The 17,740-nt window shown below is 42.1% G+C and overlaps 1 protein-coding gene across 6 annotated transcripts in view; it reads right to left on the bottom strand.

Moving 5' to 3' along the window:
* Nucleotides 1-1,499: 1,499 nt before the first annotated feature.
* Nucleotides 1,500-17,740, bottom strand: part of GRHL2 (grainyhead like transcription factor 2) — a 66,632-nt gene continuing 50,391 nt past the window's right edge. For all 6 annotated transcript variants that reach the window (XM_075023716.1, XM_075023718.1, XM_075023713.1 and 3 more), the window contains exons 12-16: nt 17,163-17,194; nt 15,580-15,674; nt 9,253-9,338; nt 3,100-3,164; nt 1,500-1,861 (exon numbers count right to left, since the gene is read on the bottom strand). In XM_075023716.1, coding sequence (XP_074879817.1) covers nt 1,747-1,861; nt 3,100-3,164; nt 9,253-9,338; nt 15,580-15,674; nt 17,163-17,194 — 393 coding nt within the window. In that variant the 3' untranslated portion in view covers nt 1,500-1,746. The remainder of the gene's footprint in view (nt 1,862-3,099; nt 3,165-9,252; nt 9,339-15,579; nt 15,675-17,162; nt 17,195-17,740) is intronic.

Below are 17,740 nucleotides of genomic sequence, written 5' to 3'. Positions count from 1 at the left end.
ACACTACAGAATGAGCCTGTTAAACTAGGCAGTGTTTCTTTACACCATTAATCACCTTAATAAAAAAGACTCTGTGATTAAATGAAAAAAAATATTTCTGACAGGGAAAAAAAAAAAGAAACTCTAAAGGCTGCATGTAGGAAAGGACCCACATTTCTGTCTGTTGCACAGGATCCACATACAGTCCATAGAGAATAAAATGCTTGCAGCTGAAACTCACGGGATTGTATACTGAGTGAGGAGCTTTCTACAATAGTCAGAGGAGCTGGAAAGGAGAGAAAGAAGTGCTGGGTTTGGATGTGCTAGGGACATTGAGGCCTTGAAGCCCTTTCCTGGTATGATTTTAGCTTGCAACTTTCTCTCTTCACAGAATTCATGAGATAGGGGTGGAATTTGATGGGATAACCTTGTAGTTCAACTTGGGTTCAGATCCAGCCCTTGTGAGAGAGACCTATCTCCACACCTCAGTTGTGGGATACTTAATTGCCACTAGTAAAATTGTTCCAGTTTCAATAAAATATTTACATCAAGCCCAGGTTTATACGTCACCCAACTGTCCTAGGAATCAAAACAGAATCATTCATTGGAGATACAAGAGCAAGTACCCTTAAGAAGAAGAGCTTGAAGTCCTGTTTCTTACAGTCTAGAGGAATGCTTTAATGAGCTGGCTGCTGCGGAAAGCACCTTTCCCTCCACAGGCTTGGGAAAAGCCCACTTTGAGAGCCTCCACTTCATCAACGGAACAGGCAGAAGTCCCTTCCATACCTCTAGGCACACCAGGCAGCAGACACATGGTGCCTCTTGGATCTGGTGACAGCTGGATGGGACACTCATGTATCTACAGCTGGGACTTGGGCACCTAAGGTGGGTCCCATTGTGCTAGAGCACTCCAGACCCTGTAGCATGGTTTGCTCCAACATTTCAGTATAAAACGTGTGGGCAAGGGTGCAGCATATGAGTGCAGATGCAGTTATCAGCTTCTCAGTACACACTCCTTAACAGATTGCAGCAATCTAATCCTCTAGGAAAGATTCTGTTAAACCCTAAACCCAATACATACAAAAACATAGCGGCAGTAAACATGCCCACATACAGTAGTTAAAATATATTATTGCATATTATAAACATTATATACAAGGTTAAAATGGTTTCTTTACCATTTACTTACAAGTGACATTTGTAGCTGAATGCCTTACTTACAAGTCCTCATTGCTACGTGCTGAGAACTACCAGAGGTATTTGGCAAGACTATACACTATAGAGAGATATGGATCAGTCTGAGCAAGTGAACTCTGTCAGCCACTTTCCCCATCTTTAGCACTGCACCACTTTTTTAGCAATGACGGAGAGAACTACTGGTAAAGTGATTTACACCAGATTTCTGAAACTAGACCAGCATGGTTCCTTAACACATTTTAGAATGAGCTTATCCACGCTAAAGTATGGATTAAAATGCTGCATTTCACATTTACAGTGGGTCATCTGGTTACAAATCTGGGGGCTGGTAACTGCTTATACACTAGAGAGTGGGGAACAATAAATAAGGGACCAGGTTAACATGAGTGGCCTTGTGCTTGACAAACCCAAGTCTATATGCAGTGGGTGCACATGTGCAGAATGGACAGTATTTTCAAGGCAGTCTTGTAACAGTTTCTCTGATCAATGTCTGTCAAGTTCCCAGGGAATATTCTGCTTTCCAAGAAGGATGAAATGCTGTGGTTCCTTACGAAAAAGGTCTGCCTGAGGCTAGATCTCTGTCAGTGTGATCTTGAATCCTTCGACCATGCTCTCCATGTGCAGGATGAACGTGTCCTCATTGGAGTAGTGCTCAATAATGTTGTCATCCATGTTTACCAATATACTGGTGACAAAGGCAAAAACCAATATTTTTATGTACCAGGACACTGTAAAGCAAAAGCCATGCACTCCACCGCATGTGCTCACTTCACTACAATGCAAAAATAGACTCCAGCACATGCCAGTACAGGGACAATAGTGGGAATCATCATCAAGATCTGCCCAACAACCCCTTATAATCTTTGGATTAGAGGCTGCTCCTTGCCAAAATAGTTAAGGTAAGTGACATGCCAGTGCTGGGATGTTAACCCGCTTAAGCTGCCTACAAGATGAATTGCACTCCAGACCCCTGGCAGACCCAGCTGTGTTTCCCATGCCTGGTGTTGGCTCCCCCAGGTACACCCCCATGCTACTCCTCAACCACGCTGCGTGAGCTGCTGCATCTCTGTGGTGTAAGTCGCTAACACGGGGAAGCAGTGTAATTTGTGCTTTGCACACAGCTCACAGGCCTAGAACTGAGCCTGGATGTGAGAATATTGACAACAACTATTAGAAGTGTATATGAGTGTTTTCCTCACTCTTTACCGCAAAGTGTTTCTTCCAACAAACATATCACTTGTTAGAAAGAAGCAAAACATGAGAAGTTTCACCTGTCTTCTCAAAAGCTAAAGAAATCCCCAGACAAAACAATGCCCTAAGCTAGAGTTACAGCTGAAAATAAATGATTGACTTAAAATTATATCACTACAATATTGTGATTATTTAGAAGTAAAAAAAAGTTGAAGTGGAGAGATTTAGATTTATGGCAAGGAGTAGTAGCCTAGCTATTCTAAAATCGCAGCTGTGATGCTCATGTCTAAATTTACTCAGCTGAAACCCCTGCAGCAAACATTGCCTGCCTGCCTTTCAGATTCGGACAGTGGCATACTTCTTCCTAACACTGCAGGGAAACTCCATACTGCATTCACAGCAAAGGCTGCACCTCTCCCACGCTAGCACTCTATGATGTTATTAAGCATATAGTCTACAAAACAGACTTTATCCAAATACATTTTCCACACACCAACTGTTTCTTCACAGTAAGCCTATGAATACTGGTCAGACACAGACTGGAGATTCACGTTTCCTCCCCTGCCACCCCTTGCTGTCTCCATAGACATTAAGATTTCAAGCATATGAAAGATTTCAAGCATAGTCTCCTAGAAGTGTTTATACTGCCCAGCAGCATGAGGCCTCAAGCATATTTGGGATCTCTGAGTACTTCTAAAGGATCCTGCAATAGCCCCTAGATAGTTTACTTACCCCTTTTTGCTCTTCTTATAAAGTTTTGCAATCTTTTCAGCTGGCAGGCCGTATTTCTCAGAGATCTGAAATCATAAAAAGAAAAGAAATATCATTAAAGACTAATGAGAAATACAAAATTGTCACCTCTCACTTTACAAAAGGCATTAAAATGCTATCTCTGCAAACTTTGACAGGATAGCTATACAGAAAAGTCACTCGCAACCATACCACAGCTTCATTTAAGGATGACTCGGGGAGGAATAATCCTAAACATCTTGATCAAAAAAACACAATCTTTTCCATCGAGAAACTTGGAGACTTGGAGTTTTCATAGGGTGTGAGTCATCAAAACTGCCTCAGCATCTCCTATTGCTCTGCTCAAGGAGTCAACACCTTCCCAGCTTCAGATTTTACCAGGGAATTTCAATCTGATCAGCCGCCTTTCTGCTGTTTCTTATTCTCATTTTCTGGGCTCATGGAAGCAAAGGCTTCTTCCACCAGGCAGAAGGCAGATGAGTAGAAACACAACAGCAGCTAACGGATTGATGGATCAGCAAAAAAAAGTGCACATTTCTATTTCTCAATGGCACTTCAAGGTTTATTAAGCTAACAGGACCCTCCATGGTACTTCTTTTGTCTGAAAAGTATCTTCAAGGTATCTTTTATTGTGGGTGAGCTACAAACATGCTACACACAGGATTAGGAAGCTTTTGTATTGTTGGGAAGGTGACTCAGTCTAGTTACTAGGGTGGCAAAATGAGAACACCATTTGGCTCACAAAACATCGTCTGAGTGTACAGATAATGAAATGCTGCAGAGAAGCGTGTTAACAAGGTAAAGGACTTCTAAAATAAACCTCTTGCCAGCTACTCAAATGATAAAAGCAGAAAATATGGGAAAACTTTTGAAGGAAGAACTACTTAGCTGACGAATTACCAACACTAACAAGCACTTCACTGGGATGCTTTGGCATTGCTTTGCAGCAGTATATTAGTAACTTTTTTAGACGTCCATTCTGCAGTGAGCCTGTGGTGTGCTTGTAGAAATGGTGTGCCTGAGCCCTCCGTCTAAGCCAAGTTTATTTTCCAAATTATGACTCTTCTTTGAGAGAACAGGTCTCACAGCTCATACTTTAGAAGAATATTGTCCCAAAAGGCAAAATAATTATGGAAAAATGACTTTTTGTCAGTGATTAATGTTCCGTGGTACTTTACTGCCAACCAAAGTAAGTTTCCTGCTCTTCCCAGGTGAAATGAAGTTGCAGCTAAATAGCCGACTATTTATCTTCTGCATTAGAGAACTGAAATGCACAATTAAAAATCTGTTTAAAGACTGCCAAACATCAGTCACTGTAAAATCCTTTCTTTGTGTTTGCATTCTCAACGTAATTCTGGAAAAGTGGTATTTTAGAGAAGCAAATTAAAGCAATTATCATGAAATAGAAAACAGAAAGAAAACAGTGGCTAAACTCAGCACCAAGGACAGATTCAGACAGCCACAGGTTGAACCCCAAGCACTGCTCCTGTCCAAAGAGCCAGGATTCTCTATGACAGAGAATTAGCCTATACTTGCCTACATCACCTACACTTGTATAATTGTCATCTTACTAAGATACAATTTTGTACTTAAAAAGTATAGCATAACTCCAAGATTTTGAAGAACTATAAAGCTTCTTTTACACTGCAAACAATTTCCTCTGACTACAGCATACATCCGTGGCTAACCGAAAGGGGAGGGTGTAAATAAGGAGTAACTGATAAGGTACACTGGACCCATCCACTCCTTAAGTTTTGCACCTAGCAGAGAATAAAATACAAATTAAATTGTGGGTTGTATTTGCTATTTCAGTTTTACTTGCACCAGCATGTTTCACTGCCCTTTTGGATATGGTGCTGGAGATATCAATGGTATCCATGTTCTCACCTGCCTTGGGAGAGACCTAGTTCAGCATCAAGGCTGCACAAGCTCACATGCTGTACAGTCACACTCTCCCTGCTGTGGGGAACGGTCTGCTTTGTACAATTATGAGAAGAGGGGCTTCACCCCACTTGTCTTACATCTCACACAAGCATCCTCACTATCAGACTATAAAACCAATTTTTTTCACTCTGAGCTCTATGTAGCCTATGCAAAAGGCTCCATGTAGCCTACGGAAAAGCTACCTAACCACATACACAGGGTGGAAACCCATCCTACAAAGAAGTTCCATAACATACTCAGCTTATCAGGAGCAAGTTCAAGTCTTTGCTCCAAACAGGGCAGAATAACGGTGATTCGAACCCAGGCTTTGCCATATCCTTGTGTGCTATATCCTAACCTATTACAGCTACCCTCCATCACAGACGGGACAGGCTGCCCCACCTAGCCTTTGTGAATGCCTGACCTAGCCTACACACATAAATCCAAGGGAGGATCCATGGGCAGGATCCCCAGTAGAAGGAATCACCTACCTGTGGCCAGAAGCATTTGTATGGGTACCCACACCTTGCTCCTCACTCACACTCCACCCCTGTCTACCACCATCTTTCCAAGTCTCCCTTCCTTCAATGCCTCATCCTGTGCTGGAGGACAGCTGCTTAATCTGAGGCTGGTGACACCTCCGGGATACGCAGGTGCCACACTGTGAGGGCAAATCTTGACTGCCTCAGAGAAGTTCTCAGAGAAACTTTCATGTTCTCCTTTTATTCTTTCTTACCCTCTAGCTTTGCTTACCATGAATAGAATGATGTCAGATAAGCAATCTGGTGCTGAACTTTTCTATCTGAGGTTTTGTTGTACCCCTAAATTTAAGCTTTCATGTAAAGCAATAATGAAAATGGCTCCATTTAATCAGATTGTTGAAAAAATCCTTTGTAACAGGCATCAGAGAAAAAATGCAATCTGAAACTGCAGAAAATGTCAAAACTGTGTGAACATAAGGAAACTATGTATCTTCCTCTCTGGGTTGTTAACTCTGAAGCCTAGTGATATTGTAAAGAGCAGTACATGAAGGCACTTTTCACTGACTCCATGCAAATAAACATGCAGGGAGAAACATTTCTGTGCCAAGGAGGCTTAATAGCAGCTAATATACAGCATTCTGCACATTCCAGCATAAACTTCCCTAGGATATTTGGGATACCTAACACTCATGCATTCCAAACATTGCTCAAAGTGGTTTGGGACTCTGGGACACCACTTCCTACAGAAGCTATGAGAGATAGGGCTGAGAAAGCCTTGCCTGTCACACTGCCTATGACAGGTGTAGGATTTATATAACATGCAGGGATTAGTGAGCTTTGCGAAAGACTTCCAGCTGACTGAATAAGCACATTTCTCAGGAACCCCTAAAGATTCAACCAATTATGCCAAGCAGCGAGCTGTGGAAGCAAGGCTCGAAGTGGGGGTATGGGAAAGCCTCCCCCTCACAGACGCAGAAAACAGGTCTCCAGTGCAAATGTGCTAAGTCCTGCTGCAAAATCTGAGAAAGCAGAGAGTTAGCATCTGTTAGGGCATCTCACTTCACACCCTCTTCTGAAACACGTTTGTTGCCAACTCAGGGGGAACACCACTACTGCCAACTTATAAAACAACACGATTTCTCACCTGACCCCAAGCAGGCTACAATAAATTTTTAAAATATATCTTTATTTGGAGCAATATTTTCCTTCATCATCTCCATTGTCCATTTTTCAGTCTTCTGAGCAGCGAATTCTTTCCAGTGGGACAGCCTTCAGAGTGGCACTGAAATAACAGTCTGCGTTCCCTTTGGGCTGCAGTTCCCTGGCATGGCAAGTTTGCCTGTAGCACATATCTGATTGCACAAGCCACCAGAAATGCTTTCTCCGCTGGAGACAGGAAGAGAGAAAGGGCAATATCTGGGCTTGTCAAAGCACATGGGAAAAAAAATCTTTGCCGACTTATTTCTACGGAATGGTCCAGTCTGTTACCCTACATTGGCTGGAAGGACACATACATAGACAGGTATTGAATAAACTTTGGTCTAAGCAAGCTCTATTGAGCTCAGCTACTAGCTTTTAATTTTAGAATTTAGGGAGATGCTTCAATTTCCCAGTTTAGATTGCCCTCTGTAATTTGATTAAATATGTGATTCTGCACAATGTAAGACTGGAGTACCTACTGAGATCCACAGGGTTAACCTGACTTTGGATCAGGCTGAGAGCAGGATTTAGAGCTGGTCAGTCACCACATGTGCGATGTTTTGTGATGGGCAAATGTCTCACTATTTTCTATTGATCAAGACTGACTACTGTAGTCATCTTAAACAAACACTTTAAAAACAAAATATTTGCATCACTTTCTGAGATCTACTGTACCTCTGAAACCTGAGACCTCTAGATATTTGCCAGAAGAAAGAAATCTGAGAAGGAGTCTAATTGTTCATTTGGAATGGGTGTATACGAGAGAATAAAATAAACATAGTATCTGAGAAAACAGTATTATTAATCATGGAAAATTTGGAGAAAGCCACAGACCAGGAATAGTGATTAACAAAAAAAAAAGTAAAATCCATAAACAGAGAAGGAGGGTATGATTCAAGATCATTGGCACTGTCTTTCAGATCTGGGGCTCTATAATATTCAGAGCCTGTTTCTAAGTTCTTAGTACTGAGTTTAGAATTGAGCATTTAGGATGAGTACAATTACAAAATTACATGATTTGCTAAAATGACTGTAGAGAGAGTATTTAAGAAAATGCAGTTTGACAGCTTTTTGGCATTGATTTATCCCCAATATCCTACCAAAGAGAATTAAAATTTTTTGAATGTGTTCCTTCCAGTGAACTGGGACATTTTACAACAGATCAGGTTTCTCTGGTGCCGAAAACATGCCACTGAGTCAGCAGCTGTGCTGACAAAGGTATGCAGAAACCCTTCTTGCTTCTGCACCAGCTTTGTTTTTATGTTACACAGTGGCTGGAAAACAGGCATGGAGAGGCACAGACTATAACACACTTTTACCTTCCATACAAAGACAAGATGAGATCGTGTTACAGCTTATCATGAATCAGACTGCAGGCTCTTTAAGTGAAGCCTGGCTTTTATTACACGTGTGTTCTGCCTAACAACTGAGCTGCAGTCACAGCTAACAAACAGTATCAGCAAAACCACAGTTAGGACATCCTTAGAATGTAGCTGACTCTCCTCAGAGATACCTTGATCTGAATAGGTACTTTAAACAACTTCACTAACGCACAAATCTTCTTTTGCCTTCTGCTGCTGGCCAAATATTGACCAAATAACTCAATCTTTACTGCATTTGAAGTGTCTGGTACATGCAACAAGACACTGTGACAGTTTTATGAGAATATGAATATAGACACTTCTAGCACTCAACTGAGCTCTCTAGGGACACTTCCATCCATTCCCATCTTCTCTTTTACATGTAACCAAGGCTGGAAATCAACTCAGCATCCCACATGTCAATCTCACATTAGTCCCCCCACGAAACAGTGAGACGTGTGGTTGCTTCTTAACTCTTTCCTCACCAAATTTCACACATCTACTAGCCATCAGCTCTATAAACAGGATTAAATGCAGAAATAGCCACTCATATGATCACAGCTAATGGGTAGCAAGCAAAAACTCAAGTTAAAGAAGCAGCAAAGAGGCAGGCTGGTAGGTAGCTCACTCTGGCAGTAAGGGCTAGAGAAGGAATCTGAGACAGGAGGTACAAATGACTAGTCTGCATTGGCTCGGCAACTGCCTCTTATATGCTGGAACAGCAATTGCACAAAAGCCATATGAAATTCACACAGAAACAGTGCATCCTTGGGCCTCTTCTTTAAAAGATAGCTGTGAACTCACTGATGGGCGTTAGAGGAGAAGATTCAACAGGCTCTGAATCATCGGTTCAGAAAGAAGCATTTCAGAAGATGGAGCCTGCACCACTCTGCTTCCCTGACACTGGTCAATTACCACCATTCCTCAAGGTTCAGGTCTTCAATAAATCAGCTCTGCAACACTATTTAATCCCAGCAAGCTGCTGACGGTACTGAATTTGGAACATGCTAGCATTTCAGAGGTGTGCTCCAGAAAGCCTTTATGAAATGCTTTGAATGTATTTGAGAATAACTTCATCTTTATGCTATGTTTTATCTGAATAATACATTGAAAGCCTCAAGATTTTCTTGCCAAGAAAGACAAACCATGTGAAGACATCAGATACTTACCGCTTCCATTAGCCCCTTTACTGTGGGTGATTTCAGCATCAAAGCATCAAACACCTCATCTGTCTCCTTCCTCACATACAAAAGCACTGAAACAGAAAAAAGTCAAACTTGGAGCAGGTTCAGTCAACTGAACAGATGAAACACCCCACACTGAGTAGAAAAACAAATATTAATCCCTGACAGATAAAATGAAGTGCTGAAGATGGTTTGCACTTAAAAAAAAAAGTACTCTCATATCATCAGCGATCTAAACATGGAAGACACATCATAGTTGCTTTGAAAACACACAAATTAAAACCAGCAAATTTAATTTAATGTGAGGAATCTGTATCTTCAAGAATTTAAACCTCCATTTACTGAAATAAAAGAAGCTAAAAAGCACTGGGGCCCTGTCCCTGGGTCACAGGACAAAACACACAAGCTAGGTCTTCCTAAACCTGTGTCTCCACTTGCACCTCTCATGGCTTCATACAAAAGGCTGTGAAAAGACATTCAGTAGAGGCAAGTCTGGTTTGCCTTTAGCTGAGACTTTGAGAGCAAAATCAACAAAAAGGAAAAGAAATAGTTCTCTGACATTACCATGCAGATGACTGCAAATGGGCCTGGCCAGTCTGAAAATAAACACTGGAAAGAAGGAATCCAAAGTCATTTGAGACTTCAGAGGGGAGACATTCAAAAGCACAGCTGGCAGGCAGGCATTTACCTGCGTGCCCACCCCTGCTCAGGTACCCAAATCCCATTTGAACTCCTGAAAATCTCCTTTCTCCCTCAGATATCCTGCCTGGTCTTAGTGGTTCACAGGTGCTGTGCCCTGCCCTCTTTAGCTCTTGCTCTCTCCTCTCTGACTTGCACAGGTAAAAGCAGGAAACTTGCTGCTACATGGCAAAAGCAAAGCAGACAGCTACAAAGTGGAAAAAAAAAAAACCCACTAGAGAAGTGGTTTAGGTGTAATCTCACATGACTCTGATAAAGTAGCAAGTTAAATAAGATGTTCCGCAATTTATTTTGTTCCCTAAATAAAATGCCTTTTCAAATAGCAGTGCTGTAAGTTAGGTACAAATACACATGCACTGTTAGGTATTTTATGTCTGTGTGACAAATTACATTGGTAATCATCTTTTTATTGGTAAAAAGATATCTTTTGAAACTACTAATCCTTGTGGTCCAAAAGATATCTTCACCAGCTAACTCAACAGATGACTTGCAGATGAATCAACAGAGATGATGGTATTTTTCATACAGAAGTAATTGTTTGGAAGCTAATTGTCAGGTCAAGACTGTAGCAGGGTGGACTCAAGCCCATTTGCTGAGAATTCTTTGCCCAGGTGTTGAAATGATTGAAAAAAAGATTTAAAACATGGGCAGATGAGTCCCCTGTCTTGGTCTATGTCATGGTTTAACCCCAGCCAGCAACTAAGCACCACGCAGCTGCTCACTCACTCCCCCCCACCCAGTGGGATGGGGGAGAGAATCGGGGAAAAAAAGTAAAACTCGTGGGTTGAGATAAGAACAGTTTAATAGAACAGAAAAGAAGAAACTAATAATGATAATGATAACACTAATAAAATGACAACAGTAATAATAAAAGAATTGGAATATACAAATGATGCACAGTGCAATTGCTCACCACCCGCTGATTGACACCCAGTTAGTCCCCGACCGGCAGTTCCCCCTGCCCCCCACTCCCCCCTGTTTCTATACTAGATGTGATATCACTTGGTATGGAATACCTCTTTAGCCAGTTTGGGTCAGCTGCCCTGGCTGTGTCCCCTCCCAACTTCTTGTGCTCCTCCAGCTTTCTCGCTGGCTGGGCATGAGAAGCTGAAAAATCCTTGACTTTAGACTAAACATTACTTAGCAACAACTGAAAACATCAGTGTTATCAACATTCTTCTCATACTGAATCCAAAACATAGCACTGTACCAGCTACTAGGAAGACAATTAACTCTATCCCAGCCGAAACCAGGACAGTCTACAAACCAGATGTGCAGGACAATGGTGGGGTTTTGCATCTTTAATTTAGAAGCATGAGCCACAAAACTGCTACCACAAGCACGCAGAGCCACATCCTTTTCACCTACGTTTTGGTAATTCTTTGGGACCTGCCTGAGAGTGTCCTTTTAAAGGACTTAGAAGCTGAGATAACTTTGGGTCACAACCTAAATAACCATCAGAATATAAGAGAAAAAAAACCCAAACAAACCACATCAATAGTTAAACTTTATTGGGTTTGATATGTTTACTTGTATGAGCAAGCACTCACTCAAAGTGCTAATTTTACCTGTACTAATGCTTTTATTAATTCAGTAATTCTTTTCTTGTGACTAGAGGGCTGTCCTGTAGCTCCTGGCTTTTCAAACATCTGGACCTCTGCCAGCCTTAATAATTACAAACGTATCTGAAAGGAGGAAAAATCAGTCCATCCAAAGTTAAAGTTGGGGACATTATACAATCCAAGTGCTAGGCTTTAAATCTCTCTGTTGTGCTTGACATGTCAGGCAACGTTGGGCTGAATGAAGGATCCATTACAAGGATAACTGGGAATTTGAATCACTATTATACACACAGAGAGCCAGGATTAGTAAACATATGGAGGGTTGTTGGTTTTTTCTTTCCCCTGACAGGTGTGAAAATCCTGGCTTTGATTCACTAGGGCACTTTTCCATAAATGACTTCTGGTGACAGTGATGCCTTAAGAAGCCCCTGTCTCATCCCTGCCCTTATGCTCTCTTACTCTGGCCTGTCTCAGTGAATTTTCCTGGACGATGAACTCTCTCAAACAGCAGATGTGAGTGAAAAAACAACCCTTTTTTCCGAGTTGTTCTTCAGACAAATCAGGTCCCTGCTTCAGCATACAATGCAGCCCCACAAGCCTTCCTGCTGGCATAACCACAGAGAGAAGGCTGGCTGGCCTGCAGCAGGAGGCACAGCCAGGGAGGGAAAAGGGCTGCAAAGGCTCCATTGGGCTCAGCAGCTTTGCCACTGAGTGCCAAGCCATGACTGTGACGACGTGACACAACTCGTACTTATGCCCTCTGATCCTACTGTCACCATGTTCATAGCATCAGGATGGGCTCACTTTAATAGTAAAGACTGCAATATTTGGGGGGGCGGGAAATCTTGTACCAGGCAATGAGCTATTTTTGGCTGAAAGTTAAAAGATAAATTCAAATTTGTCTGACCTCTACACTACCTGGCCTCAGTTCTTAACCTCCTTACCAGCACTGAAAGCCACAGTAGTCCCTAATGGTCTTTAGATGTTAAAAAGAATTGCAAAAGATGGGGGTGATAAATTTATCTTTAGTTAAGAAATAGCCCTGATTCACAAAATTGTGGAGTGGCAACCAGACTTTGCTGAAGGCAAGGGAGGTTGTTGCACCTTGGAGATTTTTGAAAGCCAGGCCACTGAACTGAGGATTTAAGCGTGAATGCAGAAGAACAATGTTAGATACCTCTTTTAAAAGTGGTAACAGCTGGGCTCTCCATTGGCAAATCTGCCAAGGCAGAAGACAAGCAACGGACGTCTGGCAAAAATCAAACTAAAGACGTGATGAGACAGTAAGACTTAGGCCACTATGAAGGTCTGAGCCCAGGCATTACTGATGCTCCGACTGACACCCTATGAGCAATGACTACAGTCTTTGTAAAGTGGTCTCTGGATAGAGGTGGCACATTTTAGTCAAGGAAAGTAGGGCTGGTAGCTGTGACCTGGCTTTGCCACATTTGGAGTTTTCACTAATTGCCCAGGCACAAATTCCCTAGGTGACAGAGCGAATGCTGTCCTCCACAGGGCTGGTTCACAAAACCCTGACTGTTATGAATCCAAAATGTTTCAGAGTAGTTTAACACTACTTTCCTGAGAGACAAAAGCTAGACAAAAATATGATTTTCTTCAAGCTGAGAACTACAGGACTGGAAATCTCCCTGATCTGTAACACAGGTGCTGGATTTATAATTAATGGGAAACTCCCTATGAAATCTGAAAGGGAAAGTGATTCAAAGACTCTGAGAACCCAAAACAGGAAAAGACCGCAAGTCTAGCCAAGTAACTAGCTGCGCTGCACACTTGGTACAGATTAAGATACTTTACACTTCTGTGTTGGGCACTTGTACCTTCCTTAGAGGTCAAGGAGATGAAGGAATAATTCACAAAGATGCAGCGACCTGTGTGAGAATATGAACCTTGTTTTACCAACAGTTTGAAACCCCTTCAGACCTGTTCTCTGGAAAGCTTCCCCTTAATACTTTTGCTTCCACTGGACAGTAATACAGTTAGGTCCATCAGGCAGAGGTGAGGCCACACACTATCACTTCAGTTCTTCAGCTGAGCTTGGACCCCTCACTCAGTGCTACTTATCTGCACTGCTCTGATAATGAGCCACCTTGGGATTACATTGCTTTCAATGCATATTTTCACACATCAGACCTGCTCTCTCTCAAACATTGCACCAGTGCCCCATCTATACCTGCACTCTAGGAGTTATTGATTCTGCTGTACCACATAAATCTGGGAGAAAAAAAGCTTCTAGTAATGCTAAGCCTGGGAAAAACAGCAGAATGTTTTAATACTCCGTGACTCCTGTGGCAAAGACAGTATTGTCAATTGGGCAGATTCAGCTGAGCTGCGCTCCATCAGCACAATCCCAGATGCAGGGTTCCTGATGGCAGGAAGTTCACCAGAGCAAAGGCCACGCTGGAAGAGGCTTGGCCTCCAGCCAGCATAGTCCAAGTTGCAAGAAACACTGAACAGGAAGGGGATGTGAAGAGAGCATCCTCCAGCTTCTCTGGTTCCGTGCCTCTCCTGGATTTAATTATTTAACATAGTTTTGCCACCAGTTGAAAAACTTTTTTTTTTTCTTTCAAATCTTCCCCTTGAAATGGTTGCAAGTCCTGGACAATATTAAAACAACTTACCACAGCAAAGAACAGGAATAATCAAAGCAAACCAATACCACCTTGCAGGCAACTCTGCAGGCTTCCAGCTGGGAAACCCAGGTGAAATTGCAGGAAATTGCAGTTCTTTATGTAGCCCTTGTGGCTGTCTCCTTCTGCTTGATGGAGCCCTGATAATGTGAATTTGGTCAAAGCCTTGAGTCAACCAGATGCAAGTCTGTGGTCAGTGCTGACCTCACATAATTAATAGAAGATTTAATTAAAAGAAGAATATGTTCACATTTATTCCAGCAAGATATCAGTCTCCATCCTGTAATCTTATATGCTTCACCTGGTTCAAGCATACCACCCTTACCAACAGAGAAACTTTGCAAATGCAGGCTCATGGGAGGTTGTTCCTATAAAGCTCAAATGAGTTTTACAAATGGTGCCACTAAGAACAATTGAGCTCACTTCTGTACCTTATCGCTTTGCTGTCTCACAAACTGATGGGTGAGCCTCAAAACATTTGCAAGTTTGAGTTATATAGGTTGGTCAAACCCCTGGAGCCTCCAATAAACTTACGATGACAGAACTCTTGAGTCTGAAGGAATGGCAAATATTCTCCAGGGTGTCTAACTGTGGCAGCGTAGGAAGTTATCACCTATAGAACTGCACTGGAATTGACTGTACACAAAGCAGATTTTGTGGACAAAAACACCATCTGCTCATCCTTACCTTCAGTGCAAAGCTTAACAGCTCTACCTAAACCATTGCTTCAATGTCACTCAACTGAAGCTTCACTGTAGCAGACTGGAAAACAGGAGTTGGACTGGTATAGCATATGAAACACGACTGTAGTAATATTCACTCAAAGCAGTAAAAACAGTTAGAGGAAACAAACTTCTAAACAACTCGGGTCTGCTGGAAGATGTCTCTCCATGCCTTATATTTCTAACTGGGTAGGAAATTTCTGAGATTTTATTCAGGCTAACCTAAGTCTGCAGTCAGCAGGAGCTTGCCTGTGTAAGGTCTCTGTATCTGACCCAGTGCATCTTGCATATTTGCTTGTGATCCCAGCCAGAACAGAAAAGATGAGCAAAAGTTAAAAATAGGCAATCACAGATTTGCTACTGGAACATTTATGAACTATGTAGCTTGGCCAAAGACCAAGAAACTTTCTAGCTTTTTTCTATTTTATACACACTTGTGTCCTGATCCCTTCTTGAGATAGCACAGTCCTTTTTTTTTTTCTTTTTCTGCTTTTAAGTCACTACTAGTATTTGTTAAAATGCCTCCTTGTATACTGGCAGGTGTAATGATCTTTTCTCCCATCTACCCCACATTTGCACCAGCATCGAACAAACAACTTGGTCCAAGCCACACCTGCCCTTCCCAGCTTGAGGGCATGAGTCCCGCAGCATTATTTTTAACTGCTAAGAATCGACTGTTACCTCTTTTCAGGCCTTCTTCTTTCATTTGTTTCAAAGGGGATGGACCAAACTCCTCCTCCACAGGCCGGAACATCCTTTTGACCAGGACACTGCTACTAAAAAACACACAACAGGGACCATGTCACAGTAAAACTGTACTCCCAGCAGGAGAGGAGACAACAGCAGCAGTCGTGACTCACTTTGTACTCTGGCAAAAACCCCACTAGCTGCTCAAGTAGCACCAGACCAGAAACTGCAAGGATTTAGCTTTTGATGCTTATCTGAACTCTCCAGGCCTTTCAAACTGCCCAGACTCACTGGCTGAGACAGGTGACAGGAAAACATGCTACGATGTTACGTACTGTTTTGAAAACCCCAAAGGCCCTTAACTGTTTAAATAATGAGGGAAGTGGGGTGGGGAAGAAGAAACAGCTAAGTAAGGAGCTGAACCCACATTTACACATTGATTCCTCGTCTTTGGGGTCAAGGAGACAGCCTCAGGAAACACCACCAGTATCTCTAAAATCTGAGACCATACAAGCCAGCAAGTTCAAAAGGAGTGACACGCTGGGCCAGATCCAGCCAAAGCTGCGGCACACTCCACTGGGGAAGCTGAGGGCTGCAGGCACTACGGCTGCCCCCTCCCCTCGGCGTAGCTCTGGCAGGACTTGGTGTCTCCTTTTAGTCTTGGAGGAGAGAACTGAAGCCAATGTGCTTGGTGCAATAACCCCCTTTGTTTCTCGAATTCCACCGTGAGCCTTATGAAGAACATTAGCTTCATAAAAGAAACAAAAAGAGCCTCATGTTTTCAAGTCAATGTTAGCGGCCAGTGCCCAGCCACTCCCTATCACAGGCCACTTTTTGCAGGCTTACACGAGTGCAGTTGCCTTACTCCAAACTCTCAGATTTGAGAGTGCTTACTTGAGATTCAAGCAACTTACAAAAGTATGGGGCTTGCACACATTACAGTTAATACTGGCTAAACTTCAGCCACACATATTAAAGCTCTTATTTCATGACATCGCTAAATATTTTAGGGACTTTCTGCAATTCTTCCAGTCCCTCCAAAGCCAGACAGGGGGTGCTCCCATTTCCCACCTTCCCCCTTCCCAGGATCTCCCCTTCTCTTTCTGCCTTTCCCTTCTAGCGCTTGGGCACTCTCTCTGCAGTTCCAGTATTTGTCACACGCACACATGTGTACTGCTAAACAGCTTTCAGGAATGCAGTAAGTTCAATGCTTCATTAAAAAATTCCTGTTTTTTTAAATTATTTGAGAACCCATATATATATGTAAAAAGCACTTTATCATCAAATATATTGTCCTGTCCCTGTATGGAACCTCATGGCTCTTTAAACTATTTTACTTGACAATGTAATAAAGAATAGATATAAAAAGCAGCCAATTCACATGAAGGAAAAGAAAGTTACCATAAAATAAACCTCCCTCTACCAGTTCTACATATTATTCACCTACTGTTAGCAATGGGAGAACATGCAGGAAGAGGGATAAAGGGGATCAGTCTTATCTGATTTCATGTTTTGTGCCTGCTTTCTATGAGTCTGAACTGCTAAATGCAAAGCTTGTGAAACAATAAATGTCTTACCCTTCTCTCTCATCATCTGTATTATAGTAAACCTAGAAGGGTGGAAAAAAACAATTATTCCCAAAACTCAGACACCTGCTTAACAGAATAACTTCAAAAGGGAAAAAAGACAAGTGGTTTGCAGTTTCTCATCTGTTAAAAATCCTTTTCCTTCTATACAACACAAACATCTCTGGTTCTAATTGTGATCTGGAAAAAGCGTGGCTTAGAAAAACTGCTGTTGAATGTCAGCTAGTGGAAATATATCAAAGCATTTTGACAGACATTGCTCTCTCCCCTGGTTTATATCATTTTCCCAATTATTTTACAATCCTCTAAATCAGATCACTACTCACTTAAATTACCCCTAATACGATTTAAGCCACAACACTCACAAGCTTTTGTATGTATTTAATACTGTCTGAAAATCTGATTAAACTATAAAGACCAACATTAAACTACAGGCCTGAAGTAAATACAATTACTAATAGTACAGCTGAACTTTTCTGTGGGCAGAAGCTCAAGTCCAGACCATTGTTTTGTGAATCAGTATAGCTCAGAGTCACTGGGACCAAATTTACAACAGCAGCAAATGCAGC

The sequence above is a fragment of the Buteo buteo genome, chromosome 3 (genome assembly GCF_964188355.1).
Source record: "Buteo buteo chromosome 3, bButBut1.hap1.1, whole genome shotgun sequence".
Taxonomy (NCBI): Eukaryota; Metazoa; Chordata; class Aves; order Accipitriformes; family Accipitridae; genus Buteo; species Buteo buteo.
This window is presented reverse-complemented; position numbering and strand designations above follow the sequence as displayed.